The sequence below is a fragment of the Oncorhynchus gorbuscha genome, linkage group LG13 (assembly GCF_021184085.1).
Source record: "Oncorhynchus gorbuscha isolate QuinsamMale2020 ecotype Even-year linkage group LG13, OgorEven_v1.0, whole genome shotgun sequence".
NCBI classification, from domain to species: Eukaryota; Metazoa; Chordata; class Actinopteri; order Salmoniformes; family Salmonidae; genus Oncorhynchus; species Oncorhynchus gorbuscha.
Genome location: NC_060185.1, coordinates 64,462,852 through 64,487,886, shown reverse-complemented (window position 1 = coordinate 64,487,886; position 25,035 = coordinate 64,462,852). Strand labels below are relative to the sequence as shown.

The window sequence follows — 25,035 nt, the reverse complement described above, 5'->3', positions numbered from 1 at the left end:
CATGGTTTCAGTAATCATTTATTAATTCACTCAAACAGTATAGCTGTAAACGCAGCCATAGATGAGATACAGGTCATTTATCTATTTGATCTTAGAACAGCAGAGATTGGCTCAGGCAGTGTCAATGGCATGATGTGGTGGTGGAAACCTGTTATGATGGTTTAATTGTGAGTATAGAAAGAAAAAGTGTGCTCAACCTAAAAATGTGTAAACATCATTGGTGAATATACAAATCAAGGCCAGCTGAATACATAAAAAATAAATAATAATTGGATCGATACAGAAGCCAGGATAAAGAACAGAAGGTCCATCCGTTGAACTGCGGAAAGTTCAGAAACACCATAATGTTGAATCTACCTTGATCCTCTCAAAAAGTCCCAAATAGATAAATATTCATACAAAAAAAAAACCTACCCTAAACACCCCCCAAAGTTCAAAACATGGATGGCATGAACCTGGTCATAATCAGCAAAGCCAGAGCATACACACAGGAACACATTCAATGCAAGTAGCTACATACTGCACAATAACATCATCCCAGTCAAAATACATTTAATCAATATGAAATAATGCCACCACCTCAAATAGCAATATACAGTAGATATTATAAATACTTTCATTTAGGGTCTTTCGGGAAAGAACTTATTTTGGTCCCACGTCCAAGGCACTCATACAGCAAGGCTATTTGTGGAATGACAGTGTGACAAAGAAATAAACACACCAAATAAATTGAACACCCGAGATTTTTTATTTATTTTTTTAAACGGTAGAAGTTTTCGAAAGATCCTCAGTAAAATGTCGTCTTGAGATGAACTCAAGGACAAAGTTGATTGGCTCAGAGGAACACACTGGCATACAGTTTGGTGCCCTTGGATTAGTCCAGAATAACAGTTTTACAACAGTCACTCAATATTATATCTCCTAGTTAATACTTTTGAATGTCCCGCTATTTTGAAACATCCGAGAACACCTTTCGTTGGGCCCGTATGCATTACCAGAAACGATCAAAAGATCAGGTATGTGCGGAATTAAAAATCAAATAAAGGAATAGAGAATGGCACTTAATGCATACAATAACAATCCCAACTGGCAGCATACAGCCTCTACCATCTTGTCTTCTCTGTGAATTTAAGGAATCATTGCATAGATATCATTAAACCACTGATGTGCCATGAGGAGAGAGAGGGCGGGCAAACGCCACATATGCATGTGGTATGATACGTGCTGAAATTCAGAAGAAAAATGTACACACATTCCAACTTCTATGGACCGTAGGTAAGTCTTCACCAGAAATACAACATTTTGGTGTACATATTGGTGTCGTAATACTGCAGTGACATTAAAACAATGAGCCATCACTACCAATTGCGTGGAAATGGTTTGGTGAACAGTGATACACAAACACAGGTCACCAACCTTTGAGTCAAAATGCAAGCCAAGATCTACCGCTCAGATGAAAACAAAACAAAAATAAGCCTATGCAACAACCAATTAAACACAGTTCTGTAGCAATGAAGTTTATGCAGTAGGCTATAGGCCCAAAACATTATCACTGCATATTGCCTACCCTTGAATTGCCCAGCCAATGTTATTCTTCTCAGACCATTTTTAAAATTATATTTCAACATTGTAGGTATATGATCACACTGGTAATATATAATTTGTTGTATTACTTGAGGCACAGCTGAGTGAGCATTATATATATATTTTTTTTTACCTGACTGATGGTTAGTCTGAGGGGAGGAAGGGAGCAGTGTACCCTCTCGTCGCTGAGAAAGAGGGACAGTCAATCCATCTGATGGGAAATTTAAGTCGCACTGCATTATTTCAGCCTCAAGCACCAATTCATGTTGACCAGAGAAAGTGAAATATTCCTCTATATTAAAAAGGACGAGCAGAAAATAACGCAAGCTTATCGAAACACGCATTTTTATGTCTTATAAAACGGTTGAACAAAGTGTTGACAGCAGTGGAGGCTGGTGGAAGGAGCTATGGGAGTATGGGCTCATTGTAATGGCTGGAATGGAACAGAGTCAAACATTTGTTTTCCATGTGTTTGATACCATTCCATTTATTCCATTACAATGAGCCCATACTCATTCTAACAGCAGCTCTTTGCTGTATTCGTTGAGTCCCTTTAGTCATGGTTTTAAACGTTTTTAAATCTCAACATTATCAACTTTGCTGTGGGTTCGAGGCTTCTTCTTACAGTCTGTGGCGCGAGGACACTGCAGACACGGTGATCGGAGCTATACGATTGGCCAGCGGTAGGCCTATAGCTGCACTTGATTTGCTCTCTGGGCCGGCCGAGTAAGTGGAGTTCTACCTTCAGACACACGAAATGGTTAAAAATGTGAACAGTTTACCTTCCCGAAATGGTTAAAAATATGAACACTTTACCTTCCAAGTGCACCTACTGTCAAAAGTGCTAGAGGGAGAGAAAAAAAAGAACAATGAAAAGAAAAGGGGAATCCAAGGCCTTATCGTTGTTTTTTGTGTGTTTTTTTTTTACAGTGTTTGGTGATCGACTAGAATGGCTTGGAGATCAGCCAGTCAATCGTGATCGATCGGTTGGTGACCACTACATTGAAAGAACCAAAACAGGAAATACTGTGAAAAAGGCATGACTGTTAAAAAATCTATAATATAACGATGATAGTTGGAGTCTTAAGGTCTGATGTATAGAACTATATTAGGGTAATTCTTTCATGTTTATAGCTTGAAAGTGGGCAGAACATTTCATCTCTTCCTATTAGTGTCTCCTCTATGCTTCTCATTCTCCATCCCTTCCCCCGCCACCTCGTCTTCTGTTCCTCTTTACCGCACCTCCGTTGTCTTGGCATCTCCTTCCCCGGTCTCAGGTTTGCTTGGCCCCGCCCCTTCCAGTTTTCTGAGTCCCGATAGGCGGCTTGGCTCAGGTGAAACGTCCACATGGGCCCTCTGATGCATGAGGCCTTTCCGTCTATAACTCCGCCTCCGTTGCCCTGGAGACCTCCGGTGACTGTTGGCAATCTACACCAGCGAATGACAAAGGGTAAGAAAAACTGTTGCTCTTTCAACTCTACCCTTTCACTCCTTCCCCGTCTTTTACCTGTTCATTCCTTAAGTCCTCGTCTTCCAGTTCGTTGATGGACTGCATGAGAGAGAAGAGGTTCATCCTGCCACTGCGACTGGGGCTGTGAGAAGCCACCTAGAGAGGATTGCAGGGAGGGTATTAGAGATGGATATTGACATTGACATTGATTCGGTGTAATATAAATGTTAGAGAAGGTATTGTCATGTCACTACACTTGTGAGGTCGCCCACCTGTACAGTGATGAAGGGATTGGGTACAGACGGTTCCGTGGATGGAGCAGCCGGTTCTGTGGGTGGAGCTTCTGGGTTAGTCTCAGACTTGTGGGCAGGCTCTTCAAGTACCTGGTCAAGAGAGGGACAGAGATTTATGATTGCTTCAAATAATTAAAAATATAATAAAATTGCCACAAAATAAAATTCATCTGGATCTTGACAATATCATCCTAACCATAAATATTTCCTAACCTTCATCTCTATATCTGCCTCATCAACTTCATCTGGACTCTCTAATAACTCTTCTTCCTCCTCCTCCTCCTCGCTCTCCTCCTCGCTCTCCTCCTCCTCATTGTTGTGTGAAGCAGCAGACTGCGCTCTCTCAATCTTTCGCTGCTCCTTCTCCGCCCGTGACTTCCACCTCCAGAGAGCGCTGTGGCGCTGCTGACTGGAATGGAGGGTACAGTAAACATACAGGCTATGATAGGTTACACCCACCCACACACACACACACACACACACACACACACACACACACACACACACACACACACACACACACGTTAATTAACCTGGCGTTGAGAATGCCGCTGTAGGTGTGGAGCTGCTTCATGAAGCCGTCGTTGGGCTGGACGATGGGCCTGCGCTCCCTGACGTAGGACAGAGCCACCTCCAAGGGCCAGCGCTGCTGCTTCATGGCGTAGGCCACCACCGTGGAACCAGAGCGAGACACGCCCATCTTACAGTGCACTAGCACCGCCTGGCCACTCTGCCTATAGGGGGGGCAGAATGGGGATGGGTCATCATTGTGTGACTAAAATGAACAGTGCCATAGTTGAGACTTTCACTTGCTTATTCAGGGAGGCACAATTTTCTAGATTAGACTGTACGACTTAAAATCCATATCATTACAGTGCAATGCAGGGAGAAGGTCTAAGATTGAGAGCAGGGTGGGACTACCTGGCTGTGTTGATGAAGGAGTATGTGTCTTTCCAGTGTGACAGCAGGTCTGTAGCCTCCACGTCGTACACTCTGATATTCATGTAGCTGAAGGATTCTGGGAAGAAGTTGTCGATCTCCCGCGTCACGTTCAGGATGTAGCCCACACTGCAATGTCATTGGCAGACAGTTAACCAGCAACAACAGATTGGCTTGCTTGTTTGCTTACGCACCTTATACAAGTCAATAGCAAGTGTACACACACACACACACACAGTACATTAAAGGTTTACTTGTTTTTCTGTAGCTCCTCAAAGTTGGCAGCATTCCACTCAGAGCCCTAAAAGACAGAGACACACAGAGCCTAATTCACCAGCCTGGAGAGGAGGGTCAGAGCTTTCTATTTACCAGCTGTAAACACTAGGCTCGAGTCATGTGACCAACTCTTATAGCACACTTCCTGTGATGATCATCCCTGAGGAGATTTCGCAACTTAAATCCCCTAGAGTCCATTGACGCACTGGTGCATCAATCTAAGTAACATAATTTAAAAATCCCAAACAAAATCTGTCAGTTTAAACTAAAGATCTCTGTTGTTTTATTTTTACATGGGCTGCGTCTCAATCCCCTGCATCCGCCCCATGTCGCCCTTCCGCGTCTCAATCCACTGCATCCGCCCCATGTCGCCCTTCCGCGTCTCAATCCCCTGCATCCGCCCCATGTCGCCCTTCCGCGTCTCAATCCCCTGCATCCGCCCCATGTCGCCCTTCCGCGTCTCAATCCCCGGCATCCGCCCCATGTCGCCCTTCCGCGTCTCAATCCCCGGCATCCGCCCCATGTCGCCCTTCCGCGTCTCAATCCCCGGCATCCGCCCCATGTCGCCCTTCCGCGTCTCAATCCCCGGCATCCGCCCCATGTCGCCCTTCCGCGTCTCAATCCCCTGCATCCGCCCCATGTCGCCCTTCCGCGTCTCAATCCCCTGCATCCGCCCCATGTCGCCCTTCCGCATCTCAATCCCTGCATCCGCCCCATGTCGCCCTTCCGCGTCTCAATCCCCTGCATCCGCCCCATGTCGCCCTTCCGCGTCTCAATCCCCTGCATCCGCCCCATGTCGCCCTTCCGCGTCTCAATCCCCTGCATCCGCCCCATGTCGCCCTTCCGCGTCTCAATCCCCTGCATCCGCCCCATGTCGCCCTTCCGCGTCTCAATCCCCTGCATCCGCCCCATGTCGCCCTTCCGCGTCTCAATCCCCTGCATCCGCCCCATGTCGCCCTTCCGCGTCTCAATCCCCTGCATCCGCCCCATGTCGCCCTTCCGCGTCTATATCCCCTGCATCCGCCCCATGTCGCCCTTCCGCGTCTATATCCCCTGCATCCGCCCCATGTCGCCCTTCCGCGTCTCAATCCCCTGCATCCGCCCCATGTCGCCCTTCCGCGTCTCAATCCCCTGCATCCGCCCCATGTCGCCCTTCCGCGTCTCAATCCCCTGCATCCGCCCCATGTCGCCCTTCCGCGTCTCAATCCCCTGCATCCGCCCCATGTCGCCCTTCCGCGTCTCAATCCCCGGCATCCGCCCCATGTCGCCCTTCCGCGTCTCAATCCCCTGCATCCGCCCCATGTCGCCCTTCCGCGTCTCAATCCCCTGCATCCGCCCCATGTCGCCCTTCCGCGTCTCAATCCCCTGCATCCGCCCCATGTCGCCCTTCCGCGTCTCAATCCCCTGCATCCGCCCCATGTCGCCCTTCCGCGTCTCAATCCCCTGCATCCGCCCCATGTCGCCCTTCCGCGTCTCAATCCCCTGCATCCGCCCCATGTCGCCCTTCCGCGTCTCAATCCCCTGCATCCGCCCCATGTCGCCCTTCCGCGTCTCAATCCCCTGCATCCGCCCCATGTCGCCCTTCCGCGTCTCAATCCCCTGCATCCGCCCCATGTCGCCCTTCCGCGTCTCAATCCCCTGCATCCGCCCCATGTCGCCCTTCCGCGTCTATATCCCCTGCATCCGCCCCATGTCGCCCTTCCGCGTCTATATCCCCTGCATCCGCCCCATGTCGCCCTTCCGCGTCTCAATCCCCTGCATCCGCCCCATGTCGCCCTTCCGCGTCTCAATCCCCTGCATCCGCCCCATGTCGCCCTTCCGCGTCTCAATCCCCTGCATCCGCCCCATGTCGCCCTTCCGCGTCTCAATCCCCTGCATCCGCCCCATGTCGCCCTTCCGCGTCTCAATCCCCTGCATCCGCCCCATGTCGCCCTTCCGCGTCTCAATCCACTACATCCGCCCCATGTCGCCCTTCCGCATCTCAATCCCCTGCATCTGCCCCATGTCGCCCTTCCGCATCTCAATCCCCTGCATCCGCCCCATGTTGCCCTTCCGCGTCTCAATCCACTGCATCCGCCCCATGTCGCCCTTCCGCGTCTCAATCCCCTGCATCCGCCCCATGTCGCCCTTCCGCATCTCAATCCCCTGCATCTGCCCCATGTCGCCCTTCCGCATCTGTGGTGGAAAGTGGCAGAGCTACAACGCTGTTTATCGGTCTTATCGGTCTTCTCACAAAAACGTCTCCAGCATTTCGAATGGTTTGGCCTACAATATGACCGCTCTACGACCCCCACAAGTGTCACGAGACTCGTCTAAAGCAACCCATCGAAATGAATGGAGGTACAGTACTTTTTACCGCTCCCCGTGATCAAGGTTAGGGATTTGGGATCGGGTAGGCTGATCAGATCTGTGGTTAGGGGCTACTGCCGTGTGGCATAGGTCAAAGGTGACATTATTAAAGAGTCAGATGGGACTCACCAGGAACAAGTAGTCAAATATTTTGGAGGGCTTGTCCATCTGCGCCATGGTGACCATCATCTCGTTGTCGATGTATTCCTTGTAGTTCTTCATGTCCATGCCTATCCTGGTCTCCAGGGCACTGCGGACCTGGAGAAAGGAGGAGGATGGCCAACCGAACAACAGCACGACGCCATGTTTGCTCCCAATGAGCATTCAATCCATCCATGAGGTTAAACTAAACTATTGAGCTCTGGTTCTGACTTGACCGGTATAAATGGCTTGTGTTAGAGATAAGATGTCATAGATACGGACACAGACTCTACAAGTCATTTAGGCCATAAGACTCCCTGTATATTACCAGATAGATTGTGATCAATTCTATCAAGTGATCTACTTCGGGTTGCATTTCAGCCACTTGTGGCAACTATTCCATTCGCCTGTGACCTTGACAAGTATCGGGCTTATTTCTTGAAGTGTATTATATTCCATCTCCATCGGTCTCCCTCCGTGGTACCTGTTTGGAGGTGATATTCTCTAGGTCTTCTGTTCTCATGACGTCTCGGAGCTCCTCTTTGATCTGCCGCTCCACAGACACCCTCTCTGTCGAGCTGCATACAGACAAGACCGAGAGAGACAGAGTATGGCTACCTGCATCCTCTTCCACATTGAGCTGACACACACACACACACACACACACACACACACACACACACACACACACACACACACACACACACACACACACACACACACACACACACACACACACACCTCTGCCCGGCGCTGTCCCTCCTGACTGACTCCAGGCCCGTCATGGCTCCCCACTCGTTGAGACAGAGGCGGTCAGACTCCACATGACCGTAGTAGTATTGGGCCCAGTCCAGCCCACAGCCTGGGATCACTGACCCCTTCACTGCCCGCTCGCAGCAGCCATGCAGCGCCTGCAGCACTGACCTGGGGACAGCGGAGACACACATCAGGGTCTACACAGTGGAAGGAGGCAAAAGACGCAAATTCAGAAAAGGCCATTATGGATGAAAGCGTCGAGGTTTTAGGTCATCCTACTACAGTACTGAAAGGGAGTATCATGTGTGTGTGTTTACTGTATTTGTCAGACAATATTCAACCGACCACAGTCTGTATGGAAACAGGATGGAATAAAACCTACCACATAGTCTGTATGGAAACAGGCTTGAAGATTCTCGTCTTTTCTGCCGATGTGACACTGAAACCACTGAGAAGGTGAAAGAGAAAAAGGGGGGGGGGATTGAGAGAGAGAGAGAGAGAAGGAGTGCAAGACAGATGGTGTGTGTGAGAGAGAGAGAGAGAGAGAGGATCATTGCAGTGTGAAGGTATGATCCTGCTAATGGCAGACACCCCGTCAGTGGGTGTGAGAGAGTCATGGTGTGACAGAGACATCACAGAGACAGCATGTGAGCCCTATTACCTCTACAACAGAACAAGACAGGGCTACAACATCAACTTAACGTGGTTTCTTATTCCTGGGTAAGATTGGAGTAATCTGATACTAGATCTGTGGCAAACAGAATCTTCTCCCTTGAGCCGACACTGCTGCACACCCAGGTCAACAAAGTAACACATTCCCACCACACACCAGAAGAGACAAAAGCTGTTATTTTCATATGACCAAAAAGAGCTTCTGGACATGAATACAACGATTACTAACCTCAACTTGGACGAGGAGTTCTATTTCAACGAATCGGAGGCGAAGGACATAATGCTCATCCCAGACTAGCCCCGGTCAATGCGAGGAAGCGGAGCTACAGAAGTCGCTGTGCAGGATATCTTAACGAAACTGTGACGGCGACTCTGGATAAGTCACCATTAGCCTGTGTTCTATTGGCGAACATCAACGTGATCTCTAGAACTGTAATAGCCGGTGTTTCACTGAGTCGCCACTGAACAAGGACATGGAGAATATAAATCTAGTTGGTTTTCTATACATCAGTAGGACAGAACAGCTGTGTCTAGTAATCTGAGGGGGGTGGGAGTTTGTCTCTTGGTCAACAGCTGTTGATGGGTAGGTGATTTCTAATATTAAGGAAGGTTTTGCTTGCCGGAGTTAGATTACCTCATGATACGCTGTAGACCACAATATTTACCAAAAGAGTTGTCATCAATATTTTTCGTAGCTGTCCATTTACCATCAAAAACTGATGCTGGCACGAAGACTTCACTCAACGAGCTATATTTGGCCATATGCAAAGAAGAAAATGCTCAACCAGATGCAGCGCTCCTAGTGGCCAGGGATTTTACTGCAAATCCATTTTTACATACACTACCGTTCAAGAGTTCGGGGTCACTTAGAAATGTCCTTGTTTTTGAAAGAAAAGCACATTAAAATAACATCAAATTGATCAGAAATACAGCGTAGATGTTAATGTTGTAAATGACTATTGTAGCTGGAAACGGCACATTTTTTATGGAATATCTACATAGGTGTAAAGAGGCCATTGTCAGCAACCATCACTCCTGTGTTCCGACTCCGGGATGCTGGCCTTCTAGGCAGAGTTGCAAAGAAAAAGCCATATCCAAGACTGGCCAATAAAAAGAAAAGATTAAGATGGGCAAAAGAACAGACACTGGACAGAGGAACTCTGCCTAGAAGGCCAGCATCCCATAGTGTTGACGTTGAGACTGGTGTTTTGTGTGTACTATTTAATGAAGCTGCCAGTTGAGGACTTGTGAGGCGTCTGTTTCTCAAACTAGACACTAATGTACTTGTCCTCTTGCTCAGTTGTGCACCGGGGCCTCCAAACTCCTCTTTTTATTCTGGTTAGAGACCGTTTGTGCTGTTCTGTGAAGGGAGTAGTGCAGTGTTGTACCAGATCTTCAGTTTCTCTGCAATCTCTCGCATGGTATAGCCTTAATTTCTCAGAACAAGAATAGACTGATGAGTTTCAGAAGAAAGTACTTTGTTTCTGGCCATTTTGAGCCTGTAATTGAACCCACAAATGCTGATGCTCCAGATACTCAACTAGTCTAAAAGGAGGCCAGTTTTATTGCTTATTTAAAATCAGCACAACAGTTTTCAGCTGTCCTAACATAAATGCAAAATAGTTTTCTAATGATCAATTAGCCTTTTAAAATTGTAAACATGGATTAGCTAACACAACGGGCCATTGGAACACAGGAGTGATAGTTCCTGATAATGGGTCTCTGTACACCTATGTAGATATTCCATTCAATTTTTTTTTTTTATAAAAAATGATCTGTCGTTTCAAACTACAAGGACATGCCTAAGTGACCCCAAACTTTTGGACGGTAGTGTAATTTCTACCAGCATGTCTCGTGTGCAACGAGAGGCTCTAGATCACCTCTACTCTACACACAGAGACTCATACAAAGCTCTCCCTCGCCCTCCATTTGGCAAATCTGACCATAACTCCATCCTCTTAATTCCTGTTTACAAGCAAAAACTCAGACCAGGAAGTACCAGTGACGCGCTCAATACGGAAATGGTCAGATGAAGCAGGACTGTTTTTCTAGCACAGACTGGAATATTTTCCAGGTTTCATCCGATGGCATTGAGGAGTTACACACATCAGTCACCAGCTTCATTAATAAATGTGTTGATGACGTAGTCCCCACAGTGACCGTACATACATATCCCAACCAGAAGCCATGGATTACAGGTAACATCCGCACTGAGCTTAAAGGCTAGAGCTGCCACTTAAGGAGCGGAACATATCCCGAAGTTTATATATATATATATATATATATATACACACAAAATCCTGCTACGCACTCTGACAAACCATAAAACAGGCGCGTACTCAGAGCATGCGCTGACCGGCTAGGAAGTGTCTTCACTGACATTTTCAACTTCTCCCTGACCCAGTCTGTAATACCCACATTTCAAGCAGAACACCATAGTCCCTGTGGCCAAGAACACTAAGGTAAGTTGTCTAAATGACTATCGCCACGTAGTACTCACATCTGTAGCCATGAAAATGCTTTGAAAGGCTGGTCATGGCTCACATCAACACCATCATCCCAGACCCACTCCAATTTGCATACCGCCCCAACAGATCCACAGATGATGCAATCTCTATTGCACTCCACCCTGCCCTTTCCCACCTGGACAAAAGGAACAGCTACATGAGAATGCTGTTCATTGACTACAACTCAGCGCTCAACACCATAGTGCCATCCAAGCTCATCACTAAGATAAGGACACTGGGATTAAACACCTCCCTCTGCAATTGGATACTGTACTTTGACAAGCCGCCCCCAGATGGTGGGGGTAGGTAACAACACATCCCCCACGCTGACCCTCAACCCAGGGCCCCCTCAGGGGTGCGTGTTGAGGGCCAGCATGGCGGATGTGTTGTTGCCTACCCCCACATGACTCAAACACCATCATTAAGTTTTCCGACGATACGACGGTGGTAGGCCAGATCACCGACTACGATGAGACAGCCTACAGGGAGGATATCAGAGACCTGGCAATGTGGTGCCAGGACAAGAACAGCAAGACAAAGGAGCTGATCGTGGACTACAGAAAACGGAGGGCCGAGCCACGCCCCCATTCACATCGACGGGGCTGTAGTGAAGATGGTCGAGAGCATTAAGTTTGGTATTTTATTAGGATCCCCATTAGCTGTTGCAAAAGCAGCAGCTACTCTTCCTGGGGTCCACACAAAACATGAAATAATACAGAACATTAGACAACAGCAGCTCAAGGACAGAACTACATTCATGTTTTTTAAGGCACTCACAGCCTACATAATCAAACTTTCTAGGTCAAATAGGGGAGAGGCGTTGTGCCGTGAGGTGTTGCTTTATCTGTTTTTTGAAATCAGGTTTGCTGTTTATTTGAGCAATATGAGATTGGAACGGAGTTCCATGCAATAATGGCTCTATAATACTGTACCCTTTCTTGAATTTGTTCTGGATTTGGAGACTTAAAAGACCCCTGGTGGCATGTCTGATGTGGTAAGTGTGTGTGTCAGAGTTGTGTGTAAGTTGACTATGCAAACCATTTGTTTCTTATAAAAAGAAGTGATGCAGTCAGTCTCTCCTCAACTATTAGCAAAGAGAGACTGGCATGCATAGTATTTATATCAGCCCTCTTATTACAATGAAGAGCAAGATGTGCCACTTTGTTATGGGCCAGCGGCAGCTTAACTAGTTCTTTCCTTGCAGCATTGGACAAAAACAAAAATTTGACAAAACTAGAGCCAGCAGAACGTGCTTTTTGGAGTGTGGTGTCAAAAAAGCAGAGCATCTCTTTATTACGGACAGACCTCTCCTCATCTTTACAACAATTGAATCTATACATTTTGACCATGACAGTTTACAATCTAAGATAACGCCAAGTAATTTAGTCTCCCAAACTTGTTCAACAGCCACACCATTCATTACCAGATTCAGCCGGGGTCTAGAACTTGATTTGTACCAAATGCAATGCTCCTAGCTTTAGAAATGTTTAGGACCTGTTTATTACTGGCCACCCATTACAAAACAGACTGCAAATCATTGTTAAAGGTTTCAGTGACTTCATTAGCTGTGGTTGCTGATGCAGATATGGTTGAATCATCAGCATAAATGGACACACATACTTTGTTTAATGCCAGTGGCAGGTCATTGATAAAAATAGCAAAGAGTAGAGGGCCTAGAGAGCTGCCCTGCAGTACACCATACTTTACATGTTTGACATTAGAGAAGCTTCCATTAAAGAAAATCCTTTGAGTTATATTAGATAGATTGCTCTGAATCCACATTATGGCAGAGGTTGAAAAGCCATAACACAAGTTTTTTAACCAACAGGTTATGGTCAATAATGTCAAAGGCTGCACTGAAATTTAACAGTACAGCTCCCACAATCTTCTTGTTATCTATTTATTTCAACCAATCATCAGTCATTTGTGAGTGCCCTTCTATATAAGCATGCCAAAAGTCTTAATTTGTTAACAGAGAAATAGCATTGTATTTGGTCAAACACTATTTTTTCCCAACAGTTCACTAAGAGCTGGCAGCAAGTTTATAGGTCTGCTGTTAGAACCAGTAAAGGCCGCTTTACCACTCTTGGGTAGCGGAATTACTTTGGCTTCCCTCCAGGCCTGAGGACAAAGACTCCTCTAGGCTCAGATTAAAGATATGACAGATAGATGACTCTATAGTCACTCCTACCATCCTCAGTAGCTTTCCATCTAAGTTGTCAATGCCAGGAGGTTTGTCACACTAACTTTGCAAAATTCAAACTTGCCATTCTTTTCTTTCATCATTAGTTTTTTTAATGCATGAATAGGATGGTTCACTGTCTGTTGTTTGGCATTTCCTGCCTAAATTTGCCCACTGACAATGAAGTAGTCATTAAAATAATTGGCAACATCAAATGGTTTTGTGATGAATAAGCCATCTGATTCGATGAAAGATGGAGTTGAATGTCTCTCTACCCATAATTTCATTTAAAGTACTCCAATTTTTTTTTTTTACATCATTCTTTATATAATTGATCTTAGTTTCATAATACAGTTTATTATTTTTGTTGGGTTTAGTCACACAATTTCTTAATTTTCAGTAAATCAGTCAGTCAGATGTGCAGTCAGACTTATTAGTCACTCCTTTTGCCCCATCTCTTCAACCATACCGTTTTTCAATTGCTCAATCCATGGAGCCTTAACAGTTCTAACAGCCAGTTTCTTAACCGGTGCATGTTTATCAATAATTGGAAGAAGCAATTTCACAAATTCATCAAGTGCAGCATCTGGATGCTCCTCATAAGAGTCACAGCAAAATCTTTTGTATGATCTCTTATACACTATTTTAGGCCCAGCTGTTGGAACTGTGGCTTTCCCGGATATAGCCACTATACTGTGATCACTGCATCCAATGGGTACAGATACAGCTTTAGAACAAAGTTCTACAGTAATAGTAGAAATGTGATCGATACATGTGGATGATCTTGTTCCTGTAGTGTTTGTAAACGCCCTGGTAGGTTGATTAACAACCTGAACCAGATTACAGGCACTGGTTACAGTGAGAAGCTTCCTCTTGAGCAGACAGCTTGATGAAAACCAGTCAATATTTCAGGTCCCCAAGAAAGTAGACCTCTCTGTTTACATCACATATACTATCAGGCATTTCACACATATTGTTTACATACTGACTGTTCGCACTTGGTGGCCTATAGCAACTCCCCAAAATAAAAGGATTTAGATGCCAAACAACACTTCAATAACACTTGACATAAGAGCTTCTCTAAGCATTACAGGGATATGGCTCTGAATATATACAGCAACACGTCCCCCATAAGCATTTCAGTCTCTATAGATGTTACAGCCTTGTATTGCTACTGCCGTATTATCACATTCATTATCTAAGGGAGTCTTAGACATGGCTCATATATTAATGTTATCTGATGTTAGCAAATGATTGATTTCATGAACTTTATTTCTAAGACAACATATATTAATAGGGGCTATTTTCAGCCCTTTCCTGGGTAGCTTATCAGAGATAGACATAATACTGAAAAGAGCAGACAAAGCAAGAATACTACAAATTTAGCAGTCCATTTATCAATTGGTGTGTGTGTGCGGTGGGGTTGAAGCTACGAACCCATAGGCTTGGCTTTCATCCCTTCCAGGCTTCTGGAGGTGAGAGTGAACAATGAGCCTGTCATGGCGAATGTAAGCAAATGTCCCCACGTACCCTGGCAGCTTTCATGGGGTGGGATCAGTTCTTTCCTCTTCTGGCGCACAGCTTCAGGATAGTCCTCGTTGGGGAAGATATACTTTCCTCTCAAGTTCTTGGCTCTTTCCGGAACAGCTACCTTGTCCTTGAACCTCACAAACTTGGTGGGTTTTCCAGTCATGTGGGAGCGCTCCACCTCAATCTTCTGCAATTCCGTCCACAACCATGTTGTTCCACATCGATTGTCCCTCGAGATGTATCTGTCATTGTTATCATGGATTCTCACACAGAAGAGATGTCCTCTCTCAATGATACAGATTGCTGTGCTCTTGGGAGAACTGCAAACTGTTCTTCAGGTCCTGGACCTCTCTGGTCAGGTTGTCCATTATTTTATTAGTATTTGGACAAAAATACTTGAAGCTATTTTCTTGATGTTTTAACAACTGCTTGTATAACTATTTTTTATTAGTTTAAAAGATCCTTCACCTGTGATAAGACACATCACTGTCCTCAATGGTAATCCCGCCGGCTTTGGTCTTTGTCATGGTAGCTGGCAACGTAGGTTACGCAGTTACTCCTCGCAGTTCCAGACAGGGATCTCGGTGTCCACATCACTAAGGACCTATCATGGTCCAAACACACCAATACAGTCATGAAGAGTACAAAACTTCACCTCATCCCCTCAGGAGGCTGAAATATTTGGTATGGGCCCTCAGATGCTCAAAAGTTCTACAGCTGCGCCACTGAGAGCATCTTGACTGGCTGCATCACCGCTCGGTATGGCAACTGCTTGCGTACGGCCCAGTACATCACTGGGGCCGAGCACCCTGCCATCCAAGACCTCTATACCAGGCGGTGTCAAAGGAAGGCCCTAAAAAAGGGTTAAAGACTCCCACCACCCAAGTCACAGTCCGTTCACTCTGCTAACGCACGGCAAGCGGTACCGGAGCGCCAAGTCTGTGACCTAAAGGTTCCTGAACATCTGCCCCAAAGTCATAAGAATGAACAGTTCATTAAATGGCTACCCGGACTTTCTATTTCTCACCTCCTACCTACATGTACTTCAATCTATCACCTAACCAAACATACAGGTACATATTACCTTAATCAATCACCCTAACTACCTCATACCCCAGTACACTAACTCTGTACCGGTACTCCTTGTATATAGCATCGTATATAGCATCGTTATTGTTATTTTATTTATCCATTTGTTAATTGTCTTACTTTTTAACTGCATTTTTGGGAAATGGCTTGTAAGTAAGCATTCCATGGTAAAGTCTGCACTTGTTGTATTCAGCGATGTGACAAATACAAATGTTATTGGATTTGATTAGGAAGTCCTTATGCAGTGAATGCAGATGTTTTAAGTGTTGCCCTAAGGGGTGACATAGTGACAGAAACAGAATGAGAATCATCAAAGTACATAAACAGAAAGGGATTACTCATTGGTATTACCATGACTGGCCAGCCAGCAAGATGCCAGGCCAACCGTGCTGTGGCACAGGCTCAGCTAGCTACTTCCTAGTTTCCTCATTTGACTCTTTCAATTCACCCCTCCATCTTTCTCTTTCACTCACAACACGTTTTTAAACTCTTACCCATCTCCGTCCAGATACACTTGTGTGTCGCTCCATACCGGCACAACCAGACCGATAGTACACTGACATCTGAAAGAAACAGAGAGACCATTTTAATAAATTTTTCTTAACATTTGGCAACATTTACTAGATGTATTTTCTATCAACGCAAGTCATTCTCTAGACTGGTCTAAGGTAGGGCGGGGCGATAATGCCAAAATATCATATCACAGTATTTTATAATTGGACTGTATGATGGTATTTTATGTTTTTGAATAATAAAAGTTCTACATTTGCTTTGAGTAGTGCCGTAATCCTAGGGTTGCAGCAACACATACATTCTAAGTTATTTCAATGGGTCTTTCTCCATACTGATCGTTTTATACTGTTCAATTCAACAAAAATTATTTTCAACAATTTCTGCATCCATTTGAGATCATTTCCACACTGCCATGTAGGGCTGCAAGATATGGGCAAACAATCTAGCCATTATTTTTAACCAAATATTGCACTTACGATTTAGAGCAAAAACACTTGGGTTAAGTTTTGAATTATGGAAATTTAATGATTATTCTAATTATCTAGTTAGAGTAGTATAGTGGGCACTTTGAATACAGTGTTGTTTGATATGACAACAAATGAAAATGCCAGGGGGGAGTTATTGTGACAGGTTAGGAACCAAAGTGTTGATAAGTGTTCACTAGGGGACCCTATAATCTTTGTCTACATTGAATGTTTTCTCTTAGCTACTTCATGTAGCTAACATTTTCATGCTTTGCATATTCCTCCTAGATTTAGACGATACGGTTGTACAAACAACATGCTGATTTAGGTCTACACCATCACTGGTATTATCAGGCTATATAGCTAATTACATTTGCTCTGACTTAGTACATTTATTAGTTAGCTAGCCAGCTAACGAACTAGCGATTAGCGGCAAACAAGATTCAGGCCCAACTTGCTAAGACAAACATGCTGTTTGTAGATGTAAGAAGTGCAAACTAAGTGTAATTATAGAACGCTAATGGATTTATATGAAGGAAAGTGAAAACAGTATCGTTGTCATCAACATTGTTGCATTGACCATGCAGACTGAATACAAGTGTCTCATGGTCGAGGACCAACAAATGCGCTCCTTGAGTGACAGGAGGCATGGCTAGGTCTGTGTGGAAACCGGCATGGAGAGAGAGAGAGAGAGGAGAGTGTTGACTCAAGTAGCGAACTATAAAAATGGACGTTACACACGGCGTATCACATTTAACAAACCAAACATTCAAATACCGTTATAGAAGGTAAAGCAAAAACCTAAACCGGTACATGCGTCAGTACCGGTATATCGTAAATACGGAATACCGCCCAGCAAAAGGTCTAAGGTAAAAAACAACAACCGCTGTACACCTCCCTCTCTACTGAAACAATGAGAACAGCACACACACCCGTCTGTGTCGGGGAAGTCCATCCCCAGTAGAATGCTCTCCTGTTTGTTACTGAAGGTGGAGACTATGATCAGATACCGTACCCTGACTGGACTCACTGACTCCAACCTCACCGCCTGCATGGAGATAGGGAGGTGAGGAGAGAAAGGAGAGATAAGGGATGACATGTACAGGTAGGGTTGAGAGAGGGGTAAAGGGCATTTATACACTGAACACAAATAAACAACTATTTCAAAGATGTTACTGAGTTACAGGCCCTAATCTATGGATTTCACATGGCTGGCAACACAGATATGCATCTGTTCATCACAGGTACCTTAAAAAAGAAGTAGGGGGCCTGGATCAGAAAACCAGTCAGTATCTGGTGTGACCACCATTTGCCTCATGCAGCACAACACATCTCCTTCACATAGAGTTGATCAGGCTGTTGATTGTCTGTGCGAACTTGCTGAATATTGGCGGGAACTGGAATATGTTGTCGTACACATTGATCATCCCAAACATGCTCAGTGTGACACGTCTGAGGCACACAATGGGGCACTCTGTTCACGACGTTGACATCAGCAAACTGCTCGCCCACATGTCTTCCATCTGCCCGGTACAATTGAAACTGGGATTCATCCGTTAAGAGCACACTTCTCCAGTGTGTTAGTGGCATCAAAGGTGAGCATTTGCCCATTGAAGTCAGTTACGACACGATGCTGGAGGCAGCTTACGGTAGAGAAATGAACATTCAATTCTGTGGCAACAGCTCGGATGGACATTGCTGCAGTCAACATGCCAACTGCACGCACCCTCAAAACTTGAGGCATCTATGGCATTGTGTTGTGTGACAACTGCACATTTAATGGCCTTTTGTTGTCCCCAGCACAAGGTGCACCTGTGTGATGCTCATGCCGTTCAATCCACTTCTTGATATGCCACACCTGTCAGGTGGACGGATTATCTCAGCAAAGTAGAAATGCTCACTAACAGGGATGTAAACAAGTTTTTGCACAAAATTAGAAAAATAAGGTTTTGTTCACTATATATGTGTAGGTGGATGTTACTAGCCCGAGTGCCAGTCTGGTGTGCTATTACGCCAACACCTTGTCATGCCAAACAGGTTTGGTTTGACAATAAGTAATGGAGTTGGCAAGAGCACAAACAGATCTGGGACCACCAGGCTAGGATGTTACATGTTGGAGGTGTACACGGGTGAGTTACCATACTTTATATAATGTAAAAGGCACTTTGAGACCTAGTGAAACGCATTACATGAATGTGACCCATTAGTAGAAAGAAGCTTTTAACATGACATTGCGGAGTGCTCCAGGCATCACGCCGGGTCTAGTCATGCTATTGTAACAAAGGTGGTTTGGTGAACCACACAACAGTGATAAGTAACCTTGCCTGAGACCTGAAGACTTGCTGATGCCCAGGCATTATCTAAGCACTAACACAGCTTTGTGGTGTGCAGACTACAGATGACCCAAGTTTAAACCCAGTTCTTCACACACTGCCTGTCCTTTCCATTGTATGCTTATTCTATACATTCTACCTCTGGGCATGTGACTGCTGACAGGTCTCACCAGTTTGATAGTGTCCTCTGGTCTTAGTAGTGACACCATGGCGTGCAGCTGTCTGTGCTGTGTGTCTGAAGCTCCGCCCCCCAGCTTCAGGGGTGAAGGGGAGTGATTGGACGACGTCTCTTCATGTGGCCCCTCCCCCTCCCCCTCTTCCAGGAGAAGGACGGCCCCTTTAACCAGAGCAAAGCTCTCTCTGTTTTGGAGGATGGAAGACTGAATTATTACTTTGAAAGATGTTTGCAATCAAACTTCCATATGACCACATCCACATCCATGACTTTTTCCACTTTGTTACGTTACAGCCTTATTCTAAAATGGATCAAACTGTTATTTTTCCTCAGAAATCTACACACAATACCCCATGACACAGAAAAACAGGTTTTTAGAATTCTCTTTTTAAACTTGTTTATTTTTATTTTTTACAAAATGTATATTTAAAAAACTTAATTATCAAATGTACATATGTTTTCAGACACTTTACCCTGGCTGGGCCACTCAAGGACATTGAGACTTGTCCCGAAGCCAGTCTTGCGTTGTCTTGGCTGTGTGCTTAGGGTTATTATCCTGTTGGAAGGTGAACCTTCGCCCCAGTCGGAGGTCCGGAGCGCTCTGGAGCAGGTTTTCATCAAGTATCTGTCTTTACTTCGCGCCGTTCATCTTTCCCCCGATCCTGACTAGTCTCCCAGTCCCTGAAAACGTTGCCACGGCATGATGCTGCCACCTCCATGCTTCACCATAGGGATGGTGCCTGGTTTCCTCCAGACGTGATGCTTGGCATTCAGCCCAAAGAGTTCAATCTTGGTTTTATCAGACCAGAGAATCTTGTTTCTCATAGTCTGAGAGACCTTTAGGTGCCCTTTGGCAAACTCCAAGCGGGCTGTCAATGCCTCTTAGTAATGAGTGGCTTCCGTCTCGCCACTTTAACAAAGGCCCGATTGGTGGAGTGCTACAAAGAGGGTTGTCCTTCTGGAAGGTTCTCTCATCTCCACAGAGGAACTCTGGGAGCTCTGTCAGAGTGACAATAAGGTTCTTGGTCACCTCCCTGGCCAAGATCCTTCTCCCCCAATTGCTCAGTTTGGCTGGGTGGCCAGCTCTTAAGAAGTGTCTTGCTGGTTCCAAACTTCTTCCATTTAAGAATGATGGAGGCCAAGGTGTCCTTGGTGACCTCTAATGCTGCGGAAATGTTTTGGTACCATTCCCTAGATCTGTGCCTCGACACAATCATGTCTCGGAGCTCTACGGACAATTCCTTCGACCTCATGGCTTGGTTCCTGCTCTGACATGCACTGTCAACTGTTAATAGAAACATTTCAAGGATGATCAATGGAAACAGGATGCACCTGAGCTCAATTTCAAGTCTCATAGCAAAGGGTCTGAAACATTATTTACATAAGTTATCTGCTTTTTATTTTAATAAATGTGCAAAAATGTCTAAAAACCTGTTTTCGCTTTGTCATTATGGGTTATTGTGTATAGATCGATGAGGATTTTTTTAAAAATTAATCCATTTTAGAATAAGGCTGTAATGTAAAAAAATGTGGAAAAAGGGAAGGTCTGAATTCAGAAAGTATACACCGTACATACAAATTAAATTCACAACCCAAAAACCCCCACTAATCTACCTTTTCTGAAGTCTCCCTCTTCTTGGGATGCTTTCATCCTTTAAAAAAATGATATGAATGATGATTAATTTACTAACAAACTCCTTAGCCCAGTGGCGTAACTACATCGTCACAGGCCCGTACTAGATTTATCAGTGGACCCCCAACGTAAATCAGAAGAGCAACAAAGTCAACAGACCAGATGAACTGGAAAGACATTCACACGTACAGGTGACCAAAAATAACTGACTGAAAGACATGCACCCCAATAAGCCACGCCTCCAAATCCTTGCTCTAACCATTGGACAGTATTTGCTTACATCCCAGCAATCTTTGCACCCCCCCACAAAAAAATACATTGTAACAATTCAGTGAGGTATGTGAACCAAATACATGTCATCAAATGTTTGGGGATAATTTTTATATATATATATATATATATATATATAAAATACAAAGGACCATGACTGGGATGTTTCGTATGCAAATCACTTGTAGGTGTCTAATAGCATGAGTTCTTTTGCATTTTTTCATGTTAAACAACGAGATTGACTAATGATGTCCGGTGTACAAATTATAGGGCCCCAACATGAAATGACTAGGGGGTCCATGCGAAACTTGATATTGAGAGCTTGACATCCGCCACTGCCTTAGCGCCAGTTATTTTGTGCCAGTTATTTTGTGCCATCATGCCAACTCCCTGTCTGTTTGTCTTGCCAAACTTCACTTGACAATGACAGCAATGTATAACGCAAGAGCACAAACAGATCTGGGCCCAGGCTATAAACAATTGACTTTTTAATCTAGAATCTATTAAATAGACCATCTTGTGTCACATATTGAAGTCTGCTGATTACAGAGTGACAACCCTCTTCTGATTTAATAAGGGATTTATTTCATCTCTAAAACCAGTCATGTGGCATTGAGAAGTGGGTATTTCAGTGTTCATGTACTGAAAGAATGAGCAGGATCAAGAGTAAAAGGTGCATTTACAACGATAGGGAGACGATAGGGAGACAGGGAGAGAACTGAGAGACAGAAGCTGTTTTTCAATCTCAAGGCCATCAGACTGCTAAACAGCAATCACTAACTCAGAGGCTGCTGCCTACATGCCACTAAATAATGGCACTTTAATAATGTTTACATATCTTACTTAACTCATATCACATGTATATACTGTGTTTTATACCATCTATTGCACCCTGCCTATACTGCTCGGCCATCGCTCATCCATATACTTACATATTCTCATTCACCCCTTTAGACTTGTGTGTATTAGGAGTTGTTGGGGAATTGTTAGATATTACTGCACTGTCAGAACTAGAAGAACAAGCTTTTCGCTACACTCGCATTAACATCTGCTAACCATGTGTATGTGACAAATACATTTTTATTTGATTTTAATTAATTGAATAAAAATTGTTACATAACTCGAAATATTCCTCATATTACAGAGCAAGTGGTAAATACAACACCAATGTTTCCTTTGTGACAGATTCAGATGAAAAATGAAGAGTCTTAAAGGAGGTGTGGGTAAGGCCAAAATATAAAATATTCTAACTTCCATTAATTATTTCTCAACTATGCTTTTAGATATAAATGTCAAATTTGTGTCAAGTATGGAAAAAGGAACATTCTATGGATTACATTGCTTATGGGGCTTTTTACATGGAAATGCCCACACCGGACATTGAAAAGTGGTTGAAATTTGTCAGTCCAAATCTGAACCAATCATAGATGTCTATGATTGAACCAATCAAGTTATGCCAGTACAGTAGAGTTCAGTACATTACTAGAGCACAGTATAATTTACTGTTATGTATTGAGCTATACTTTACTGTGCTGTACTCTGCTGTGATGTCCAAACGTCAACTGGTAGGTATTCACATAAAACTTAGGGAGATTTTAGTGTCATTCTGTTACCCAACTTTACACTGGTTCTTTGAGTAAATATGTTGATTGTTAAAACTAGTCATTCTGCATAGTTGTATGGTTTGTTTAACTTTGGAATCAATGGTTTTTGTTTGTCATACTTTTAAAGTGAAAAGTTGTTGTCATCATCATTCAGTTATAGTGGAATTGCCCAAATGTCAAACATGTCAACAATCTTTCTTCCAAAAGACCATTCTATGGATAAAACTTCATGAAAATCCATCACACAACACCTGTTATTCAACTGACATGTCAAGACAGACACAGAGGGTAGGCTGGAGAGGAGCATTAAGGGTTTGAAATGAAGAGATGAGTTAACAGTAGTAGAAATGACAGAGTAGTAGTATGCAGGGGGATGGAGGAAGGCAACGTTATGTCTGCCTGTCCGGGGAAGCTGGGAAAACAAAAGTGAGAATGCCAAAACATCATGCGACACACTCGTAACATACCAGCTAGGCCTTGGAAGCAACATAGTTTAAATTCGCCTGTTAAAGTTGCTCTAACTGTTTAAAGAGAAGTGAAAGCACGACAAGAACGGGGTTATCATTTGAAACCCTGTCAGTGTGGTGGTGAGGAATACTCTGTGATATATCACACAGCTTATGGCATGTTTGCCCACTACTTAGTTATGTCATCGCTGCTTGTCAATACAAGTCACTGCCTTGGCTACCAGATAGCATCAAATACCCTTTACATTACCAACAATCTACAATGCTGTGATGATGACATCGGAAATGAATACACCAAGCAGGTTATTGGACAGCCTCGGGCAAAGACTGTTGTTCATTAACCAAAGCAAATGGATTCTGGATCATAGGCAATAGCAGGCTTGGCCAGTGTATCGAATCGCACACTGTAAAACAGAGCGTTATATGACGTGAAGTGAAGGCGCTGCCATGGAAAATAAGAGGCCAGTAAAAGCTGCGTTGAGATATGTGTGGGGCTCGCGGGAAACTCACCGGAGCGGTGGAGATGGACGGCGAACGATGCAGGGTCAGAAGAGCCATGGCAAGGCACCGCTCGGTTTTTCACGGATCAAAACAAGAGGCGAGTGAGAAGCAGCGGTTTCCCCTCAAATGTGTGGGCGTGGAGGCTATAGGATGGATGTATTCACACAAATCTGGAACGAAGTTGGAGCTGATGAGTAAATACCAGTTTATAAAGTCACATTATCCGCAGACACAATGGATAGTGGAGGAGACATGTAACGTTATAGGCATTGATGGAAGATATGCCATTGTAGTTACATGCAAAGCATTCCTTCACAACGACCACGTATGGTGATGAAATGAATGCGCGCTGCACTGCGGCCGAGCGTACATCTACAACATAAATAGAATGTTGCTACAATGAAACAATGTGGCTAACTGCCTAGACGTTTCTGAAAAATAGCAGCATTTGAGAATCTAGAGCATGAAGTTCATTCATATGCTAGATGTCATATGGAAAACATGTAAAGCATCAACTCAGTTTGAGTGGACAATCTGCTGTTGATCGTCTGCAAATCAACAAGCTGTTAGCGCGTACAGTGGATAGGCAACTGATCCATGCTAGCTAACTAAAAACAAGTGTGAAAGAGAAAACGTTAAAGAATGAGCAAAAGTTCCTATTTTTACCTGCCTCCGACCAAATGCCTCCTTCTGATGCTTCTCCCTCACATGCAGTGATCTTGGATATATGTATTTTTTAATCCTTCGCGTTGGCAAAAGTTATGCGGCACTCTGATATCCAAATTAATGGAGAGTTTACTATTTCATAGAACAAGGAAGACATCGGCAAAGAAAAGCAATCTACAAGGAGGGGCATGTAGGATGGGTTTTCTTAAAGGGGAAATGGCAAGATTTCTATAATGATGAATATGCTATTGATTTAGGTTGTTTTGCTTTTGTGAGTTATCAGCACGAATCCGGTTATTTTAGTTATGTATAGTGCAGGCTACTTTCCACAAACCATATACTTGTTATATAACTACGTAACTGCTGTAGGCCTATAACAAACTGTATTGACATATTTCCAACTCATTAACTGTTACATGTGCTACTGCATAAACAAACAAGAACACTGATGATGCTTTTATTTATTTCATATTGATCATCTTATTATGAGTATTTATTTATTCATTCATTGGACGTTGGATGCCCAGAAATCTGTAAAGGCAGGGAAAGGATGAATAGGTGAAAATCTGGTGATGTGCCTTTGAACAAGGTACTTAACCCCAATTGCTAATGGCAGACCCGGCCGTGATTCCACTCTTCGA

At 44.2% G+C, this 25,035-nt stretch overlaps 1 protein-coding gene across 3 annotated transcripts; it reads right to left on the bottom strand.

Annotated features, from left to right (window-relative positions):
- Positions 1-2: 2 nt before the first annotated feature.
- On the bottom strand, positions 3-24,567 carry LOC123993313 (protein phosphatase Slingshot homolog). 3 transcript variants are annotated; one of them, XM_046295324.1, is made up of 17 exons: positions 24,395-24,567; positions 23,738-23,898; positions 20,868-20,905; positions 19,249-19,438; positions 17,678-17,793; positions 16,263-16,331; positions 8,171-8,236; positions 7,774-7,956; positions 7,517-7,610; positions 7,021-7,149; positions 4,521-4,567; positions 4,249-4,395; positions 3,861-4,061; positions 3,541-3,736; positions 3,307-3,417; positions 3,092-3,190; positions 3-3,012 (listed from the first exon to the last, which is right to left on the bottom strand). In XM_046295324.1, exons 2-17 carry the CDS (start codon positions 23,783-23,785, stop codon positions 2,818-2,820), a joined length of 1,929 nt encoding a protein of 642 aa, XP_046151280.1. In that variant the 5' UTR covers positions 23,786-23,898; positions 24,395-24,567; the 3' UTR covers positions 3-2,817. The 3 variants fall into 3 exon arrangements, with proteins under 3 accessions (XP_046151280.1, XP_046151281.1, XP_046151282.1); XM_046295325.1 differs by having other exon boundaries at positions 24,399-24,567; XM_046295326.1 differs by lacking the exons at positions 20,868-20,905; positions 24,395-24,567 and having other exon boundaries at positions 23,738-23,875.
- Positions 24,568-25,035: the final 468 nt, after the last annotated feature.

What these genes read in the sequence shown, in the direction of transcription:
- LOC123993313 (XM_046295324.1), bottom strand. Translation starts at nt 23,785, where the DNA reads ATGGCTCTTCTGACCCTGCATCGTTCGCCGTCCATCTCCACCGCTCCG. An exon ending in CAGAGGACACTATCAAACTG is followed by an intron (nt 17,794 to 19,248) that starts GTGAGACCTGTC and finishes ATCTCCATGCAG; the next exon opens with GCGGTGAGGTTGGAGTCAGT. An exon ending in GACTTCCCCGACACAGACGG is followed by an intron (nt 16,332 to 17,677) that starts GTGTGTGTGCTG and finishes TGTTTCTTTCAG; the next exon opens with ATGTCAGTGTACTATCGGTC.